The 21,899-nt window shown below is 32.6% G+C and overlaps 1 protein-coding gene and 1 long non-coding RNA gene across 15 annotated transcripts in view; both read left to right on the forward strand.

Moving 5' to 3' along the window:
• Window positions 1-8,080, forward strand: part of LOC107070965 (uncharacterized) — an 83,692-nt gene extending 75,612 nt beyond the window's left edge. For 11 of the 14 annotated variants that reach the window (XR_016177018.1, XR_016177021.1, XR_016177020.1 and 8 more), the window contains 2 exons: window positions 5,769-5,919; window positions 7,897-8,080. This is a non-coding gene — a long non-coding RNA (uncharacterized LOC107070965). The remainder of the gene's footprint in view (window positions 1-5,768; window positions 5,920-7,896) is intronic. The other 3 variants (XR_016177028.1, XR_016177031.1, XR_016177026.1) reach the window with 2 other exon arrangements.
• A 98-nt stretch (window positions 8,081-8,178) lies between these two features.
• LOC107070974 (uncharacterized) overlaps window positions 8,179-21,899 on the forward strand; it is a 42,515-nt gene continuing 28,794 nt past the window's right edge. The window contains exon 1 of the mRNA XM_015329563.2: window positions 8,179-8,683. Coding sequence (XP_015185049.2) covers window positions 8,330-8,683 — 354 coding nt within the window. The 5' untranslated portion in view covers window positions 8,179-8,329. The remainder of the gene's footprint in view (window positions 8,684-21,899) is intronic.

Consider the following 21,899-nt stretch of genomic DNA (forward strand, 5'->3'; position numbering starts at 1 on the left):
CAAAAAAAAATAATTAAAATAAAATATAAATTAGCTTTAAAATAATAAACATTCCAAATTTGTACGATGAAACCTTTTTCCAACCAATCACAACGTAGATTATATTCCTTTTTCCACGTTCCTTCATCCAATACAAATAAAAAAGTAGCCATTATTTCATTGTTCCCTCGTTCTTTATGTTAATAGTTACTCATACATTTTATTTTTTTTTTGATCACGCAAAAATCCCTGAGAAAGAAATCAGTTTTTAGCTAAAAGATTTCTCGAGATGCAAAAAATAAAAATAAAAATACAAATAAGAATATAAGAATAAGAATAAAGCAGAAAGCAAAGAAGGAACAATGGTGGGGGAAAGTAAGAAGAAGAAGAAGAGGAGAGGGGATGAGGAATCTGAAAGGTTTTGCTCTTTGATGTTAAAGAAACGTACGAATGGTAGGAGAAAAAGGTGAAGAAGAGGGGGTGAGGAAGAGTAGGAGGTTCAGAAAGTGTACATTCGGTTTGAAAGGGGTTGGGAAAGCTACCCACCGGGAGGGGAAGGGAACGAAGGAAAGGAGAGGGGGTAGTAGAGGTTGCAACCGGTGAGACTCGCGGTCGCGCACACGTTTTTGTCATTTCTCTTTCTTTTCTTTTTCTTTTTCTTGCATATTTCCCTCACCCCCACCCCACATATCCTCACCACCTCTTATCTTTATCTATCTATCTATCTTTTGCTCTTTCTCTTTCTCTTTCTCCAAGTTTCTATCCTTTTTCTTTTCTTTTTTCCTATTTTTTCACAACGAGGAAACACGCTAAACCGTTATGTCAGCAGACATATCAACTTGTATATCAGCATTGCATAGTTTACAGTATTCATAGTTACTTATATACCAACTATACTGATTCATACATTGGATTACCTAGAAAGTTCATTTTACATTGATATTTTCTGTAATCAAAATTAAAAGAGTCTTTGATGAGGAACACGTGTTTTTAGGGGGACACATGAGGGACACATTTCAGGAAAAATTGTTTATCAGTTAAATATTTATTTCTATGAACTCGTTTTATTTCTAAAATTAACAAATGTATATAATTCTTGGGGTGGGGGGAGGGGTACAATTTTATGCTTTTGATTAAAATTTGTTTATAAACTCTGATCACTCGTTAAGATTGATTTATAAGACATCCTATATAAAATGGGAAGTATTTGCAAAACGTCCGTGAAAATTTTTCGCACGAGTTTGACCGAAAAACTAAAACCGGCCTAAACTAGTTTACCCAACAACACTTTCATGATCATCTAACTGGAATGGATTTAACGTTGAAGTAACAGTTACTTTCAACTTTTCAAATTATTGTTACAAATTAAACGTTTACTATGTTTATCGACGTTTAAAAAGACGTGTGAGACATGACACGTGACACATAGGACACGTGACACACGTTACGTTCCAAAGAGGTTATGTTTTAAGTGGCACTCGTCCTTTCTTTTTTCTTTTTACTTTTTTTACAAGTGAAAAAGAACTTCTTAAAGGAATTTCCGTGATGATGTTGCTGGTTGGTTGGTTGTTGTATTGACTTCCGGTATTGTAAATTGCTTCGATACCGTTAAGTGTAGCTTGTATTGCTCTAAACGTGCTACCTATGAGGGATTTTCTTTTTTTTTATTACAAAAGGTACAAAAAGATTGTTTAATTTATGTTATTAGTTTATTACACTGACAGTGTTCAAATTATTTCGAAGAATTTTATATATATATTCAATGTTTTTATTTAGGTCAACTGTTATTTAGGAAAAAATAAAATAAATTTCAAAAAGTTTCAATACGATATTCATAGATGTCGTTGTTACTTTATTAATAAATGTGACAGCCATTTTGATTTCATTTTTATGTTTCTAATATAATTCGATCAAATGTAACACGGTTGGATAGATAAAAATGCTATACGTAAAATTAGAAAACAAAAAGAAAGAAAAATAAAATCAAACACATCACACATGCAGACACATACAAGAGAATAATAAAAAAGATTAAAAGAGAAAAGTAGAAAATTATCTTAAATTTTATTTACATCGTTTTATTTAACGGAGAAAGTTCCTCGTCGTGTGTTTTCTCCCTTCCACCAATCGTCTTAGTAATAGTAATAGTAATAGTAATAATGATAATAATAATAATTATAATAATAATAATAATAATAATAATAGTGACGTTACAAAATTGAAATAATTTATTTAATTAGAATAATTACAATATTATTATTAAATTAATATTGTAATTATTATATTTTTAATTATTCTAATACCACATATATATGTATTTAATATATTTATATTATTAATAATAATAAGTAATATATTTAATAATTTATTTAATTTTATTATTTTTATTTATATATTATCGAACGTGAAACATCTCTAATTCCTGAAGTAGGTAAAGGAAAGAATTTAGTTGAGGTTAGGATATCAAACGAAGAGTTAACAGTAAAAGAGGGGATGAAGTATGGTGGCCGGGTGTCTGGGACTCGATGGTGCGGTGGGGAGGAAGAAAAGCCGCAAGAACCGGATGTTAGAAATTTTCGCGTAGATCGCGGAACACTTTGTGAGCGGAGAGTTTGGGGGGAGGGGTCTACACAGCACGATTCACGGAATTCAGGTCTCCCAATGTGAACGTATTTTTTTTTTTTTTTAGCGTGCACACGTTTACAAACACATCGAAAACACTACGGTATGAGAATAAGTAAGAGAGAAAGAAAGGGGTGAGGGAGGGAGGGAGGGGTTAGGAGGAGAGAGAGAGGGACAATCTGGCCTCACTTCTACTATCCTAGATTCTCTCTCTTGGTACTTTCTATTGTGTTTACGGATCGGATTTGTGTAGTACCTTTCGCTTCTTAGAAAATAACCCGATTCTCTTCTGTATATTTCCTTCCGAGATTAGGTTAATTTATTTTTCATAGATTTTTACTGTTAGCAAACTCAACACGATTTTGAAAGAGAGACAAGGGGAAGAAGAGAGGAATATTATTTGAACCGTTATTTGTAAATTGGTTGATGAAAATGGCTGCTGGTTTTTGAGTTATTGAGAAATGGTCGGTTTTTTTTAAGGTTATGTTCGATATTTTTTTTATTATCTCGTGGTTAGATGTTTATTTCGATCTGTCGATTATTTATTTTTAACGTATCGTGGATTCTATTATGTTTTTTTGTTCAAATATCATAGAAGAAAGTATTGTTAATATTGTGAAAGATAATTATTTATAGGTTATGTTCGAATTTGTGGTTTTTACATTGTTAAGTTATTTCGATCTTACAATTATATTAACTTTCAATCTATCTTGTGTACTTTTATATATATATATTTTTAAATAGAATAGAAGAATTATGAAAGATAACTATTTATAGGTTATGTTTGAACTTTTTGTTTTCTCATCGTCAAATTATGTCAATTTTACAATTATATTAGTTTTCAATGTATCATTTTGTCTTTTATTTCTTTTTTTTCCCTTGAGATAAGATATAAGATAATAAAGAAATAAAATTTTGGAAAAATAACCTAAAAAAAAGGTCTTCTGAAAATGGTAGGTGTCCTAGACTGGAACTCTATTTTCGTTCAGCAACTTAGACATATATATACTCTTACCAGCTTGTCGGGCATTTCTGATATATCTTCTGGGCCAATCGAACGTGACCGGTCTTATTACTTTACCCCCACTAACCTTCTCTAACCCCCTAAACCACCACCCGTATCTTTGCCATTACCTTTACCTTTACCAACCCCCTCTTACCTACACTCACTCACTTTTTCTCAACTTCTCTTCGTCAGGGGTCTTTTTATACTACCACTTGACATTTTAAAATTATTAACATATATATACACACACACATATATATATATATATATATATATATATATATATATTTATTTATTTATTTATTTATTTATTTATTTTTATACGTATTCAATACATAAATACAATACATAATACAATACATAAATATTTTATATTTATTACATGTGTATAAGTATAAAACACACATATATTAATTGTTTATACATCATACATTTCTACATAAATATTTATATACGTGTGTGTACATATATGTACACATATTACTCGTATGCACTGATAAAATATATTAATTATGTTTTATTAAAATAAATAAATATGTGCAATAGATTTATACAAACATTAATATATTTGTATTTTGAAATATATTTTTTTTATAAACTTATAAATGTTTTTTTATAAACTTATATAATGTTTTTACTTATATATTTAATATTTAATAATATATTTAATTAATTTATTTATAAATATGTATACACGAGATTGAATTAAAAATCAATCTATGAATAATTTGATCGAACAATTCTGTTTATTTTTTACAAAAAAACATAAAATACCTAGGACGAGTCATCATCAAACGAACAGGGGGGGGGGAAAGAACGAAGGTTATAGAAAAAACCAGCGTAAACGTTCGACCTTCCAAAATATCTTCTCTTTCATCTTTATTAAAGGGTCATGTAATAATAATCGATTTTCTATACGATCCTTTCTTCTCGACCCTAAATTTTTAACCAATTTTACAAAACAAAAAAAGAAGAAAATTAAAATGACCCTTTCATTATATTATACATATATATATATACATTATATATATATAATACGTATGTATTGGGATCTCTGGCAAGGGCGTGGCGTAGCAATTCGACCTATCTACTCTAATTTTGAATTTAGCCACCAGATAGCGTATTCAAGTGCTAGAGATCTCAATACCTATTATATCTATATATAATTTTTATGTTTATATATATATAAATAATAATAATAACAATAATAATATATTTAAAATAAAAATATATATATATATATATATATATATGTGTAATGTCAAGAATCAACAAAAAATATCGATTAACTTCAACCTATAAACTTTTCGTATTACAATTTATAAATGGAAATTTAATTAAATAAACAACTTAAATTGGACCGAATTGTAACGCAAAACCATTATCGAATCCACCTTAAGACACACACAAAATTTCATTAAAATCGGTCCAGCCGTTTAAGAGGTGATCAATTACATAAACGTGCTTAGAAGAAATATATATATATATATAAAGATATATATATAATAATATATTTAAAATAAAAATGTATATATGTAATGTATATACATATATATATTTTTTGTTTTTAAATTTTATTTTCTTCGCGATTTGTTAAACACATAAAGTTAAAAAAAACCCCTATCATAGTGTATTATAAAATTGGAATAGTACAATTGTAGAGTTTTTATAAAAAAAAGTATATGATGGGGCTGGGATTGAGGGTGGGGTAAGGGAATAGTATCATCGATCTTTAAACGGTAGATTATTATTTATGCAAAAACGTTAATTGAAATAGTCAGTTAGTCAGTCAGTCAGTCAGCATCTCTCATGGGTTTATATCTATCTATCGACATTTCTATCATTCAGTCGTCAAATGAACAAATGTTAAACTATGGGTTTGTCTCTGTATTAGTGTGTACAACGATCTAATTTACTCACTTCATTTTCTCTCTTTTCATCCAACTGTCCTCCCTAACCGTGTGACGGGAATGCTGTGTTGTATCCGTTATTACGTATCTGTATATATGTATGTGTGTGTAATGTGTGTATGTTCATTCATTGACGAGCACAAGCAGAAAGAGAGAGAGAGAGAGAGAGAGAGAGAGAGAGAGAGAGAGAGAGAGAGAGAGAAGACCGGAACGCGTTAATAAAGCAAGCTTTTTCGCCATTTCTGTTACAGATAATAAACGAGGAGCTGTTAGTAGGATACATTTATGACAGAACGAAGTGTTACACTAGACACGTCAAAGGAAGTCAAGAGGTAATCTTGACTATTGCAATTGGTGGTGGGGAGGATCTTTGTTATCGATTAAAAGGATAGAACGATACCCGTAAGAATCATTTTTATTATTTATTTATTTATTTATTTGTATTTAGGTATATGTAGTTTTTTATTTGTTTATTTTTAGTATAAAAGTAGTAGAGGAAGATGAGACTTTTTTATTTCTTTATTTCTTTATTTCTTTATTTATATGCTGTCGTGAAAAATTGGTGTTGAAAAATGTTAACATTCACTTGGTTAGTTGAAATATTGATGATTTATAAGAATAAATCTAAGTATTTGGTCTTTCACTATATTTGGTGTATGTTGACATTTACCAATTTTGATCTTTCACGATAATATGGTCAATAATATGACTATTTTAAATGCAATGGTTAGGTTAGAAGAGGTTAGGTCCACGTGGTTAAAAGATACGATTTTCGTTTTGTTTTAATTGTTACAATTTATTTATTTATTTATTTATTTATGTAGATGTATGTAGGTTACTATGAAAGATTGAAATTGAAGTATGTCAAGACTCACGTACGTAGTCATTTGAAATATTGATGATGTATAAAAATAAAGCAAAGTATTCGATTTTTAACTATATTTTGGTATTTCTTTAATATTTCACTATATAAATCTTGACTTTCTCCAATTTCGATCCTTCACGATAACATATATATATTATTTGACTATTTTTAATACAACTATTAGGTTAGAGTGGGTGGTAGGTAGGTCACGTGTGTTCTACCGAACATATATATATATATTATTTTCTGTTATAAGACCCTGAATAAAGGTAGAGAACTGAGAAAAACAATATTTGTAATTTGATTTGGTTAAAGTATAAAAATAAATAAATAAATAAATAAAAGGTTATGTCTGAAAAATTGAATTTTTTGTTTAATCTATCAAAACTTTTCTTGTGCAACATCAACAGAAAAGAAAAAAGAAAAAAAGTACAAATAAAATTACAGAATAAGGATTGAGAAAATAAAAATAGAAAAAAAAATTGAAACAAAGTATATAAAATGTGTCCGTCTAAAAGTTAGGTTAGTATTAAAAAAGATAGTAGTATTAGTATATTAGTACACACATTGCTGCTGCTGCTGTTGTTACCGGTGTGGTGTGTCTTAAAAAAAAAAAAAAAAAAAAAAAAAAAAAATATAAATTAATTTTCTAAACTTCTTTCTACAAAAAAAAATAGAAAGTAAAAAAAAACAGAACAAGGATGAATCTCGTCTGAAAAATCCAATTAATTAATCTCCCAAACTCTCGCACCCATACCAACACAATCCACCCGACAAAAAAAGATACAATAAAGATGTGGAATTAAGGCTTGCAAAAAAAGAAAAAAGAAAAAAGAAACAAAGAAAGAAGATAAAATGTCTGGTTAGGTTAGAATTAAAAATGGCTGCTAGAGAGAGAATATAATAAAGAAATATTACGGGTTATTATACTTTATCGGCACGCGTTAGTTGGTCTACCAAAAAAAAGATTAAAAAAGATAAGAAAAGAAAAAGAAAAACTATAATAAATTAATAAAAAAAAAAATATTCTTTCTAACCTTCGTGTTCGAGGCTTGCAATCCGCAAAAATAAGAAGGTTAGGTCTGGAAAAAAATCCAATTTATTAATCCACCCAGCCCCCCCAAAGCTTCCCCTACCACGAAAAAGTACAATAAAGGAAGGTACCGGGGAATAAGGGGTTGAAAAAGAGAAAGAAATAAAAAGGATAAAAAAAAATGAAAAAATATAGAGAGACAGAAAGAGTTGTAGGGGAAGGGGAATAAAAAAAAGGAAAGAAAAAAGAAGAAAATGAAAGAGAAAAAGGACGGAGAAGAAAATGTCTGGTTAGGTTAGTATTAAAAGAGAGAGCTAGGGGAAAGGGTATATAGAATTAAAAAAAAAGAAGAAAGGAGCAAAAAAAATATATATATATATATTTTTTATTTTTTCCTATATATATATATAGGAAATAGTATTAGTATTGGTACGCATTGGTGGGGTGCGTCCTCGGTCGTGACATGAGAATGATGTTCCAGACGACGAGGAGTTTGGGGTGGTGGCGGCGGAGGAAGGTGGAGGAGGGTGTACGGTGAAACTCAGCAACGGTGACGAGCCTAACGGCGGGAGTAACCGACGAAGAAGAAGAAGAAGAAGAGGAAGAAGAAAAAAAAGAAGAAGAGGAAGAAGAGGAAGGAGGAGGTTGGGGTGGTGGTGGTGGTGGCGTCGGTGGTGGTGGCGAAGAAGAAGAAGGTTTGGGTGGTGGAGGGAAAGAAGGGAGGGGGCGGCGGCGGAGGAGGCGGAGGAGAGGAGGGGGAGGAGGAGGAAGTGGCAGAGGTGGAGGAGGTGGAGGAGGGGGTGGTGGTGGTGGAAGAGGAGAAGAAGGAGGCGAGCAGGAACAGGAACAGCTTGCTCGTGTTGTTGCAGGTGCCGACGGCGCCAAAAGCGGCCTTGGTTCAACCAAAGCCGCGCATGCTTCATCATCAACAACAACAACAACATCAGCAACAACAGCAACAACAACAACAACATCAACATCAACAACATCAGCAACAACAACAACATCAGCAACAACAACAACATCAGCAACAACAACAACAACAATTTCAACCATTTCAACAACGTATTGCTACAGGAACTACTACTACAACAACGACAATACCATTTGGGTCGTCATCACACAACAACATGTTCCCCCAACAATACTGCCTGAGATGGAAGTACCATCACAGCAACCTGCAGACTATGTTCTCACAACTACTAGAAAGGCAGGCCTATTGCGATGTCACGTTAGCATGCGAGGGCCAGACTCTAAGAGCTCACAAGGTAATATGAACATTTTTATCCTATTATTATTTTAGATATATAATGGTTTTAGAATTGATTATGATTACTTGCATGTTTATTACTCTATTGAAAAAGATGCAATACTGAAACTTTCTGAACATAAGAAGGGATTGAGAAAATACTGTCATCGATTGATCAGATTTATTTTTTTTATTGGAGTACTTAGGTGTCCTATATACTATAAAAATAAATAATTAAAATATTTAATCCTTTGTAAACAAGTATCAAAGTAAATCGATTGAGTTTAACAAAATGCAAATCCTGAAAAATGTAGTCCTTTTGAAATGACATTTTCAAATGCTACGAAGTAATTGATCGAGTTTACTTTCTGTTTTTATTTTGTTCTTTTACTGGGATATATCAACCTAGCATAAAAAAAAGACTTTGCAATCTAATTATTTAGTTTGATCTTTTGAACTTATTTTCTATTCTTTTTATATTGATTTCTTTTGAAAGGTGCAACCCTTAAAGAAATACTACTACATGGGGGTTACGAATATCGTCAAATAATTTATTATAATTGATCGAGTTTTACAGTCCGTATTCTGAATACGTCAGCTCAGAAATCTCGTAGTTTCAATCGTTAAAGAAACTTTCAAATGTTTCAACAGAAGATCAAACTTTTTTCTCAAACGTTAAGATGATCATACTGTAAATAATTTAACCTATTATTTTTTTCTACTTAAATGTATTCTCAAACAAAAAACCAGATTTTTCCAAAATCCCTGATTTAAAAGCTAAAAGAGATCCAAGTCTAAGTCCTAGTCTCAGTCCCAGTCCAAGTCCAGGTCCAACAACCAACAACCTCCACCCCACAAATTCGATCAAACATTAATTTAGGAACGAACGAGTTTCTGATGATAGCAGCAGACGTAGACGACGTATCAAACGGGGGGTAGTAACGGGCCAGGTAAAGGGGGTTGATAGGGGTGTTATACGTACGTACATCTGGGCAGCCGAAGCTTGATCATCGGGGTTAGGTAGAGGGAAAACTCTGGCGATAATTAAACGGCCTTTCCGCAGAGCGCAGAGAATGGGCGCTTCGATCGGCGGGGTTTGGGTTCCCCGGGTTGGGTTCCTCCCGGGGGTTTGGGGGAAGTGAACAACCCCGTAGTAGTAGTAGGAGGCGGAAGAAGAAGAAGAAGATGATAAAGAACCCCAGGGTTGCTGTTGGATTGTCGTTGGAAAAAGTAAAAAGAGGGAAAATAGGTGGTGGACGTGGATAGAAGTGGGGGCAGACAGACCCCACAACCCCAGTGAGTGGGTGATGTTGTGTTGTATGGTGGGGTGGAAAAAAAGGGGGACACACAATCTCGCGCAGAGTTTTCATAGGATGACGTTCTGCGCGGCGACTTTTGCTCCTCTTCTATTTTTTATTTTTCCTTTTTATTTCCTAGCGCATCTTTTTTCCATAGTCGTAATTCATTTTTTTTTTTTTTTTTATTATTTTATCGTTGTCATTCGATCTACGAATGTCAGAGAGGGTGTGTGTTGAATTGGTAGTTGGTATGGAGGGATACACACGAGCGTCCATCTTTTTCGTTAACCGAAACTCATCCCCTGACGCAACCCCCGTTTCTTCTACCGTCGAGTTTTTTGAGCTTCGTTTACGTGTTTGTGTGTGTTCTGGGTGCAGTGAGAACTGTACCCTGCGATTTGTCTTATTGGATTGTATGCTTGAGAAAGAAAATATGAAGAAAAAAAAAATAAAAGAGGAGATCACCACCAACAACCAACTACCATCACCACCCAACAACCACCACTACCATCACCATCCTTTTAACGTTGGCCCCGAGGAACATAAAACTTGACAAACGATCAATTTTCTGTTCTTTGTTTCTTACCAGGTTGGATGGGAACACACAACCTATCCCCCCTTTCTCTCTCTTATTCTTTCACATTTCTTCTCACCCCTTTTACTCTTCACCTCCTCATCCCAAGTAGCAACCAGCCAGCCAACAGCCAGTCTCACTCACCCACCCACCCACGCGCAATATACCATGTTTTTACCCCTTTTCCCAAACCCAACTAACCCCCTACAAACCACCAACCCCTCTCGCGTTCTTTCATCGCTCGTCCTTCTCTCTCTGTTTTTTTTCTACTTTCTTCCTTTCCTTTCCTTTCCTTTCGTTCCTTCCTCATTCTTTTTTGTACCCAACCCCCCCCCTTTCAGCCGCCACTGCCGCTTGCGCCTCCACCAACCCAACCAACCCCCTCGTCGTAACCCCGCGCGTCCCCGAATTTTTCTTTTTTCTTTTTCTTTTCTCTCCCCCCTGCCCCTGCTGCCCCATCAACCCCCGTCTCGTCGTCGTGGCCTATGCGTCGAAACGAGCCGCGCAGAGGGGGAGGAGAGGCACTCTATCAAAGTAGAAAGAGAAGAAGAAAGAAAATAAAAAAAAGAAAAATGAAAGGGAGAGAGAGAGAGAGAGTACCGTTTGGCTTGGTTTATTTTTTACTTTGGGAGGGGTCCAAATTGTAAAATCAATACTTCCTCCTAAATTTAGAATGCCGCCGACGCCGACGCCAACGCCGAACCCAAAGCCGTGGGAAAGAAACACACAATACACACACAAACTTCAAAAACATAATTGTGCTTTTGTTTTTTTTTAATAGTTTCTTATTTCCCACCCAATAGAACTTAGAGCCCCCTAGACTTCTGTTAGCTTTCCAGCCCCCAAAATGTCTTATGTTTTGACCCCCCCCCCTTTTGTTATTTGTTTTTATGGTTGCTAGGAGTAGCTTTGAGGGAACTGGATTGGCGAGTTTCCGGGTGGGGGTGGTTGTCCATCATGTTTGGGTAGTTTGAATTTGTTCGATTTAATTGGGTCTTGTTTGTAAATAGGTTTTTACATTGCATGGAAAATATAATTAAATGTAGAACCATTAAATATTGCGTTACAAACAAAAACGTTGTTGCTACTTGTACTATGACTGTTTGCGATGATTTTATTAGAAATTGATTAAAGAAGGGTTGAAAAAATATGGTGAAAGTAATCTAGATTTGATGGGGGACCTAGGGATTCAAGTAAAGTCAAAGTTAAAACTATGGGAATCTATTGGAGTGTCTTTGAGGAAACAGGATTGACGAGTTTCCGGGTGGGGATAGTGTTCTCCAGTTTTGTTCGATTTGATTGTTGAAAAGTTCCTGTTACAGACAACTGGGTAGTCTATTGGGTAGAATAGTAGAGTGGTAAAATGATGACGAAGGGTTGCTTGCTCACCCCACCCCCAACCCCTCATTCCCCACTCCCTTTCTTGCGTGAAGAACAGCTGTTCTTACTTCTTACTTTTTCTAACCTCCTTTTTTATTTTTATATTTGATCTCTTTCTGTCAATGTGTGGTAGTGGGGGAGGGGTTTTCATGGTGTTTACCATAGTATACCAACTCTGAATTCTGATATCACCTGACTCCAGGTGTAGCATAACCCTAAGTGATTTGAAAATAGATATATATATATATATATATATATATATATATATATTTATTTATAAAAAACTGTATGTTTTAAAGGGTTGGTATTATATATGCATGATGTATGTGTGTACGTTGGTAAATGTGTATTAGTAGAACAGCATGCGTGTTCATTTAAAACGTAGGAAAAGAAAAAAGAATAAAAAAAAAGGGAAAAAGATGGAAGGGTAAAAAGAGAGATTAGAATCAGCAATGAGAGAATTTCCAAGGCTTGGGTTGGTTTGTAATAGTACTGTTGGCGTTAGTGTTGGTGTTAGTGTGTTGATAGTGTGGTGGTAGTTGCTTTCTTGCAATTACACCATATGTGTCGTTCTTTTTTTTCTTTCTTTCTTCCTCTCTTTGTTTCATTTTTTTTTTCATTTTTTTGCATTTTTCTTTTACTACTACTCTTACCTTTTATTTTTGTATTTGACAGTTTTTATTTATCATTTTTCATTTCTTCTGTATCTCCTTTGTTTTTTTTTTTTCTTTTTTTTTTCTATTCAGTTCTTTGAGCGGGAAAATAAAAAAAAGTTTGTCCCTTTTCAAATTTTGTCTCTAGGTTTCTTTTTGAAGTATTTTCGTTTTTTTTTTTTTACTCTTTCTTTACTTTCTTTTATTTTTAGTTTTGTTTATTTTTTTCTCTTTTTTTCGTTATCTTTATCTTTATCTTATACTCTTTCTATCTCTTGTTTTTTATTTATCTTTTTAAAGTTCTTTAGTTGATGACAAAAAAAAATAAAATGATAATATTTTAGTAAAGAAACAAAATAACAAAAAAAAGAAAAAAAGAAAAAGAAAGTAAAAAGAAAAAATGTCAAAATGTAAAATGGAATTTCATCATTGTGTTTTATTTTATTTTATATTATATTTATTTTATTATCTTATTTTTATTTTATTTTTAATATTTCGTTTTTTTACCAGTTTAACCATTTAAAATTGGAGTAAAGCATAATTTATCTATGACGTCATTGTTATAAACTTCCTCACACATGCTGATATGATTTATTTGTTTTTAATTTTTTATTTATTTTATTTTTATACATACATAAAATATATGAAAAAATATTAGAAATATAATGAAATGAAATAAAAAAAAAATATTTAAAAGAAAATGAAAAAAAATGATATAAATATATTTATTTGTTAATTATAAATAATTAATTATCGTTTGTTAATTAAGACACAAACGTAGGGAGTATAAAAGGCAAGGTTCTTTTCTAAGTACCTTGAGGGTAATTATATACAGAAAAAAGGGGGTTGTGCCAGGTGCGAAGGTCGTTAAACCCGGATATCCTGTGTTTTAAAAAAAGATCATAAAGATCATGCATAAGATTTAAAAAAAAGATATAATAACATATCGTTATAAATAATTGTTTTGTTTATTACTATAAAATAATAATTATTAACAATAATAGTGATGATTAATTTATCATAATTAGATAATAATTAAATTAATTAAATAAACTTCGTATGAATGAATGAATGAAATTAAAATTCGTTACGAATTTTTTTTATTGATAAAAATCGTGTAAAATGTTTTTTTTTTTTTGCAACGAGTACTGTATAATCTTCGTTTTATTTTATTTCCAAAAGAAATGATAAAATAACTCGGCCAATGACAATCTCGAACTTGTGCGCATTTACGTCAAACGTCGGGGGAAAAAAAAATAAAAAAATAAAAAGAAAAACAAAAAACATATTAAAAAGATGATATTATTTTGTGTACTTTTTTTTATTAACTTCTTCCTTTTAAATGCAATAAAAAGCAAAATGAAAAAAAAAATAATAATAATACGAACCAATGTACGCGTCAGTCGCGATAATTTTTAATTTTTATTTTTTACTTTTTTTTTCTCTCTTTTACGACAAAATTGTGCAAAATATTTATTTGCCTGCAAAAAAGAAGAATGCAAATAAAAATAAAAAGAAAAAAGAATAAATGACCTATTACAATAAAGCAACACTTAAGTGTTCGTCGACAATTTTTTTTATCGATGCGAAAAAAAAAATTCTTCGCAAGGTTTTCGAACGTGTTTGAATAATCAAAAAACAAAAAAAAAAGACAAACGAAAATAAAAGACAAATGAAACAAATCCACTAAAAAAGAAAATAAAAATAAATTAGAAAAATAAATGAAAATACGAAATTCAAAGGAACACACACAAGATGGGGTGTTTAGGTTTGGCTAGGCTATAGAAAGAGTGAACAAAAAAAAAACTAAAATTGTTTATTGTTAAAAACATTGAAAAATATAATAATAATAATATCCCCGTTTACGGTGTTGCTCATCAAACGATTATTATAATAAAACATGTTGTGTTGAATAGTCCTAAAACACGAGTAATAAAATAAGAAGAAGAACCAGAAGAAGAAGAAGGGTAGAAAATAAAAATGGTCAGGGTTGCGTCAAGGTTGTGTCAGGGTGTATGGACAGAAGAACTGGTATTGGTACTACGACTAGAATACCCACATAACACGATATGTTTTGAAATCTTTCAGCGAAAATTTTCGTAAAATATTTCCAAAAAATCTTTCAGAAACCTTGCAGGTATCATTCTAAAATATTTTGAAAAAGATTCATAAAAGATTTTATAAAAATATTTTAAAAACATTTCTAAAATATTTTACTGCAAGAGTAATTAAAATGTTTAAAAATATTTCTATGAAACCTAGCAGAAATCTTGCAAAAAATATTTCAAGAAAGTTTATAAGAATATTATTAAAAATATTTCATTAAATATTGCAGAAAGGTTTTTAAAACTTTTCTAGTAATCATTTTTTCAAAACGTTTTGTTAATCTTGTAGCAATCTTTCAAATAATATTTTTCGAAACATTTTGAAGAACTTTCGTAAAATATTTTGCGATATGTTTTGGAGAGATTTCTAAAATATTTTTAATAAATATTATTTTTTGCAAAAACTTAATGAAAAAATATTTCTATAAAACCTAGCAGAAATCTTGCAAAAAGATTTTATAAAATATTTCAAGAAAATTTATAAAAATATTATGAAAAATATGTCAAAAACATTTCAAACATATTTATAGAAACCTTTAAGTCCGGCGATACATGTAAACGCCTAAATTTTGACCGTTTTTCAGAGGCTTATTTAAAATGGAAGGAATAAATGAATCGTTTTCAAAATCAGCATGTTTATTCATTACATATTAAAACATAAGAATCTGATTTTTTTTACATTTTTTTTTCAAAATGGCCGCCGTAGTAACCAATCTCCTGATGCCCTCACGGCGAAAGGCATCAGTCAGCGTGATTTTTAGCTTCAGTTACAGTAATTTGAAATAAAAAAAAGGGTTGAAGCGTTTTCATAAAACATTTATTTTTTAGATGAATTAAGAGAAAAACAAAAAAATCAAAAAATCATAAATTGGCACGACTAAGACAAAAAAGTCCGATTTTTGACCATTTCTTCCGACGGTTTTTGGGTCAAAAATGGCAATTTTTGAAAATTTTTGTGGCATTCTTAAAATTCAACTAGAAGCTAATACTATAAATAAAATGTGTGCTAAATTTCATAAGAATCGGTTGAGAACTTTTTGAGTTATCTTGCACGCCAGTTTGAAAAAAGTCGTTTTGAGAAAAACGCGTTCAAAGTTTAGTGTTCGCATCTAGCGCCGAGTTGAGGCGGAGCACTTAAATGAATTTTTAATCGATAAATCATGCGAATTTCATTCTAAAAATGTACGGGCATATTTTTGAGATATTAAACTAACTATTTATGAAAAAAATTTCGATTTTTTTTTTTACTTTACTTGTATCGCCGGCCTTAACAATACATGACGATAAGGTTTCAGAAAATCTTACAAAAACTTTCTGTGGGACAAGCGCCTCCATACCAAACTTATGAGGCATTTGTGAAAAGCAATTGTCGGTAGCCCTGGATAACTCAATTGGTAAAAGAGCAGTCGCGCCCGGAAAGCCAATGATCCGTGGTTCGAATACCGCCGGTCGGTCCCAGTCAGTCCAGCGGTCCAATTTTTTTTCACGAATTACACACAGGGAGCTCAGCCGGGATGGAGGGTCTGTTTCGTAATATGTTCCACAGTCTTACAACGCCACGAAAAAAAAAAATAAAATTAAATTGTCCGAGTAAAGAGTGTAAAGAGAGTTGTGATGTTGGATGGCAATATAACATTCGGGGTTGAATGTTGTTAAAAGGGGGGTGGAATGTGGAACGAGCGCCTCCATAGAAACCCGGGCATTCGTGAGAAGGATTGGTTTGTGAAGCCCTGGCTGGAGATGCTCAATTGTTTTGTTTGGAAAAAATTTCAAAAATGTTTTCTAGAAACCTTTCGCAAAATATAGTGATAAGGTTTTAAAAAATCTTTCAAAAAGCTTTTTAACACTTTGCCGTCCGCACGATTCGTAAATGTTTACTCGCTTGGCGCCGGCAGCGCTAATTCGGATCACTTGACTTGTCGCCGGCCGTTCTTGAAATTATCAGGAGATTATAAATTGTTAAGTTTTACTAATCTCATCGTTAGTTCTCATAAGTTCTCAACCCTGTTCCCCTAATTTCATGAAATTTCGAAGATATACATATGTAAATAGATACAAAATTTGTTTTTTTTATATATTTGTTTATTTGCATTTTCTTTGGTACTTTGTATTTCTCTTTCGTATGGTACGCAGCAAAACAGTCTCCAAGATGTAAGGCAACTCCACAAGACTTGCACATTAAGATTGTTATTTTTCTTTTTCTGTTTTTGGAACATACATGACAGTTTCTTCGTTTTCGTTTATTCGTTTCGTCAGACAAGACGTCCGCGCATTCGTCGTAAATATTTGTATCGTCTCTTTCGTTTGTCATAATAAAAGGGCACAAAAATTTATACAAATAAAAACTTGATGACTTGTGTAACTTATTGTTATTGAAACAAAGCACTAGCAGAAAGCAAAAGATACTAAAGTGCTGTCGCCGCCAACTGAGCGATGCTGTGCACACAACACCAATGTGGCGTCGCCGGCTGTTGGCCGCTAGTTTGCACTCGACACCACTGTGGTGTCACCGGACGGCATAGTGTTAAGAAATCCTTTGCAAGTTTCTAAACACGGACATTTCCACCTTGTAGAAAGGTTTCTTGAAATATTTTAAATAAATGTTTTCAAAAGATTTTGGAAAGGATTTATGGAAAGTTTAAAAACAGTATAAATCTATTTCAAAAATATTTTAAAGACATTTCAAAAATATTTCTAGAAATCTTTTGTAAAATATGGTGATAAGATTTTAGAAAATCTTTCAAAAACCTTTTTAGAAATCCTTTGCAAGTTTTTAAACGCAGACATTTTCACCTTGTAGAAAGATTTTTTAGAAACCTTTTTGAAAGGATTAAAGCTTTTCAAAAAATGTTTTAGAAAATTTTTAGAAAGTTTTTATGTTATGTGGGTAGGATTACCAGGAAGGGTGAGGTAAGGTAGGATGTTGAGGGGGGGTGGTTTGTACAACAAGAACATTGTACGAGATGAAGGAAAAGGGGGATGACGATGATGTTCATCAGCTTCATGCTGAAGGTGAAAAAAAAATAAAAGAAAAAAGTGAGTAGGACTTTCTCGTACGCGTTAATAGGATTTTACGAGGCACGCGTGGGTTAAAGGGGGGTACAAGGGAGAAGGGATTGAAAGAAGAGGGGAGATGGTGGTAGAAGGAAACGGCGTTTCGCAAAATTAACACTCGCCGTGAAGCGAGTGAACTCGTAAAAAAGTATAATCGATATTTTTGTACGAGTCTAAGTACTTTCTCTACCCACCCCCATCCCCTCCCTCCCTCCTACCACTCATTTTACCAGAGTCCCCGCTTCATCCCTCATCTGGTGTCTACCCCTAAAGTAATTCCCCCCTACACCTACTCCTCCTCCTTTTTAACCAACCGAGTCCCCCTGAAACCACCCATCCCATTTACTACCACCCCCTAAAGTTCACTCTCATATACCATTACCAACACTACTATCAACATTACCACCATCTAACGTTGTTCATCACTCTTTCCAACTTGTACACATATGCCCACATATATACACACACACAAGTTACTATAGGTTGAGTCATACTTTTTCCTAAACACGTAACACATACATACACATATGAATTTAAATGTTAGTAAAAGATACGTGTTATATATATATAAGGTCATGTTATATTAGTTCGTTGAATTCGTATTAATACGAGTTATGATACTGTAAAGTCAAAAATATAGGGTGCCATTTAAAGAACTGAAAGCATCCTTAAAAAACATGATAAAAAAAATTTTTTAAACTTTTCTTTATTGCAATTTATAGTCAATCAAAAATATATGAACTTTTGTTTAAACAATTTTTTTGGCAAATTATTACAAGTACCTGAAAAATCGTGAATACGTTATATGGGTTATATAGGACACCCTGTATATATGAAGACACACACAACAAATGTAAAAAAGGTTACAGCAACTGGAATTGGTATTTGTTCGTGGTGTTTCTGTGTATGGTAGTATTAGTAGTGGTTAGTAGTAGCCTTTGCACACAAGCATAGTTTAAAACTGGTAGTGGGAAAGGGGTTGTAGGGTAGGGGTTAGCACAGTGGCATAGAAGATTAATTTATTTTTACTCCTATCTCCGAGGGGCTTAATATTTTTCATTAGAAGACCCTGTCTCGCCAGTTCTTGCGTTCCCACTTCTGTATCTGTCTGTGTGTGTTCCACTTCCTCGGGATATAAAAAATATAAAAAAGGACAAAATAATTAAAAAAAAGAACCCCTAAGTTGTACCCTTTTCCTTCTACCAACGTTCATTTACATTATTTGCCTACACGCAAATGTGTACATTAGGGTGGGTCAAAAAAATCAATTATTTTTTTTTTTTTACAAGTGCCACGGAAAAATGAGTTGCTAGACACCTTAAAACAATTCTTATCAAATATGAGCTCTTAATTTTAATAGGAAGATCCTCCGCATCGCAGTTTTTTATTATTTTCTCAGTCCAATAGAATAAAATTCATACCTCATCATTAATTGATTGTATAGAAAAATGTTCTGGAAGAATTTTGTAGGAAATTTAATGCTTTACAAAAAAGGTATCTTATATTTTTTCCGTAAACCTCACCACTTGAATGATATTGAAGATTAAAGTTTGATTATTTTAAGACAAATTTCATTTTTGTTTATGAATTTTATAACTCGACAATAAATGACTATTATAAAATGCGCAATACAAATTGTTGTAGGAAATTAACTGCTCTATAAAAATGGTGTCTTATGTTTTGGCGATTAAATTAAGGGTTCATCTGGTTCTTACGCCGGAAAAAAAAGGCTATTTTCACGATTTTTTTTTAGACTTTGTAGGATACATATACATATGAAAGTTGTTGGGTATGACAAATAAACTCTGGAAGTACGAGAAAAAATTTTTTTTTTATTGTTTTTAACATATTTTGACATTCAAAATGGCTGACAAACGTGAACCCTTCAAAAGTAGGTATGCTGTTGACGGGCATCGAAATTTGATAACGGTTGATCTAAAATAAAAAAAATTAAACGGTTTTAAATTCAGTATGACAATGGCTATCGGGTATGCTAAAACTATCAATTTTTATGAAAACAAAACAAAATGACGGCCATTTTTCGAAAAATAAAAAAATCGTTGATTTTTTTCGCACTTTTTTTGTAAAAAAAAATATAGTAAAAATTAATATTCTGACTTGGTTATAGCATGCGAGATAGCCATTCATGTTTAGAGTATGTGGTTAAAATTTCAGAAGGATCGGTTGAGTAGTTTCAGAGATATGCCCGCCAACCGAAAAAACGTTGTTTCGAGAAAAACGCGTTATAGTTTTTTTTTAACAAATTTTTAAAAAGTCTGACTTTACCTTATTCTGCGATGTCTGCCCCATACAGTATGCCTTCTACTTCTTCAAAATACTTATTATCTTCCACTCTAGCCTTTTTTCGTTGTGTCCTGGCCTCTTTTTGAAGATTCTCCGCTCAAACGATTGGTTGAGCGCACACGCATGTTGTCACGGTTACTAGCGTAATTGACTGCGATAGGGCCAAGTTTTATCCCCAAAACGTGCATTATTTTCGGTATTGGATTAAAACCTTCGTTGAATATACAAGATGCCAATTTACAAGCTATTTCAACAATTTTTTTTTACCATTAAATAGGTGTTTAGGCACTATAGCCCAAACGCATTTGTTGAAGCACTCATTATTATTTTGAGTGTGGCCACCTAAACATCTTTTAAGTAATTCTGTTTTTGTCAGGTCAACATCAACCTTTTGTTTTTTACTGCTATATTCATGCAGAGACATTTCCACTTGCACAACCGCAAATGGTTTGTCTCCTCTATCTGTAATATCTCTATGTGTTTGGATCGCAAAATAATATACTTAAACTGCTCGGATCGTTCTAAAATTTTTGTATGATAATTCTTCATATGTCTACTTTCGAAAAATGCAAAAAAAAAATTAATTTTTTTCAAAATGATAAACCAGAATGAACCCTTAAGCGTTCAAAAAATATTCATCATCAAACTTTCATGTTTACTGATTTCTGTCTCTGAATATCTTTTGAACGCTTGTTTCCCTTTTCTATTTCCTCTCTATCTACCTCCCCTTTACACCCTCTTCCTCTTTTCCCAACACCTCCTACTCTTCTTCAACCCCATTTGCGTTTGTTGCTAGATAACGTAGTGAGTGGGAAAAGATAAAAAAAAGGAGAAAATCATTGGACGTACGCGTCTGACCACCGATTACATTCGGTCGTGAAAAATTGGCATGGGAGACGTTGATTGGCTTCCTTTCTCGTAAAATCGAAAAATCTCAAAATCTGTATTACGTAAAATAATAAAAATCTTATTTCTCATGACACAAACGTGGTGCCACCGTCGCTTGACCAATAATTTCCGCATGACACCAACGTGGAGCTACCATCGTTTGCTTGATAATTTACTCATGGCACCACTGTAGTGCCACCGGTGAAGGACCAATAATTTCCGCATGACACCAACGTGGTGCTACCAAATTTTTTTGTTTGCCCTTTGGTTTGTAATCGATAACAAATTTAGCAACGTTGCGTCGTCATCGTTGATGCTTGAGATTTTTCGATTTTACGAGAAAGAAAGCCAATCAACGTCTCCATGCCAATTTTTCACAACCGAATGTAATCGGTGGTCAGACGCGTACGTCTAATGATTTTCTCCTTTTTGTTTATCTTTTCCCACTCACTACGATATCTGGCAACAAACGCGAATGGGGTTGAAGAAGAGTAGGAGGTGTTGGGAAAAGAGGAAGAGGGTGTAAAGGGGTGGTAGATAGAAAAGAAAGGGAAAAGGAAACAAGCGTTCAAAAGATATTCAGAGACAGAAATCAGTAAACATGAAAGTTTGATGATGAATATTTTTTGAACGCTTAATTTAATCGCCAAAACATAAGACACCATTTTTATAGAGCAGTTAATTTCCTACAAAAATTTGTATTACGCATTTTATAATAGTCATTTATTGTCGAGTTATAAAATTCATAAACAAAAATGAAATTTGTCTTAAAATAATCAAACTTTAATCTTCAATATCATTCAAGTGGTGAGGTTTACGGAAAAAATATAAGATACCTTTTTTGTAAAGCATTAAATTTCCTACAAAATTCTTCCAGAACATTTTTCTGTACAATCAATTAATGATGAGGTATGAATTTTATTCTATTGGACTGAGAAAATAATTAAAAACTTTGATGCGGAGGATCTTCCTATTAAAA

The sequence above is a fragment of the Polistes dominula genome, unplaced genomic scaffold (genome assembly GCF_049000335.1).
Source record: "Polistes dominula isolate Pdom_NZ unplaced genomic scaffold, Pdom_raw_medaka contig_75, whole genome shotgun sequence".
Lineage (NCBI taxonomy): Eukaryota > Metazoa > Arthropoda > Insecta > Hymenoptera > Vespidae > Polistes > Polistes dominula.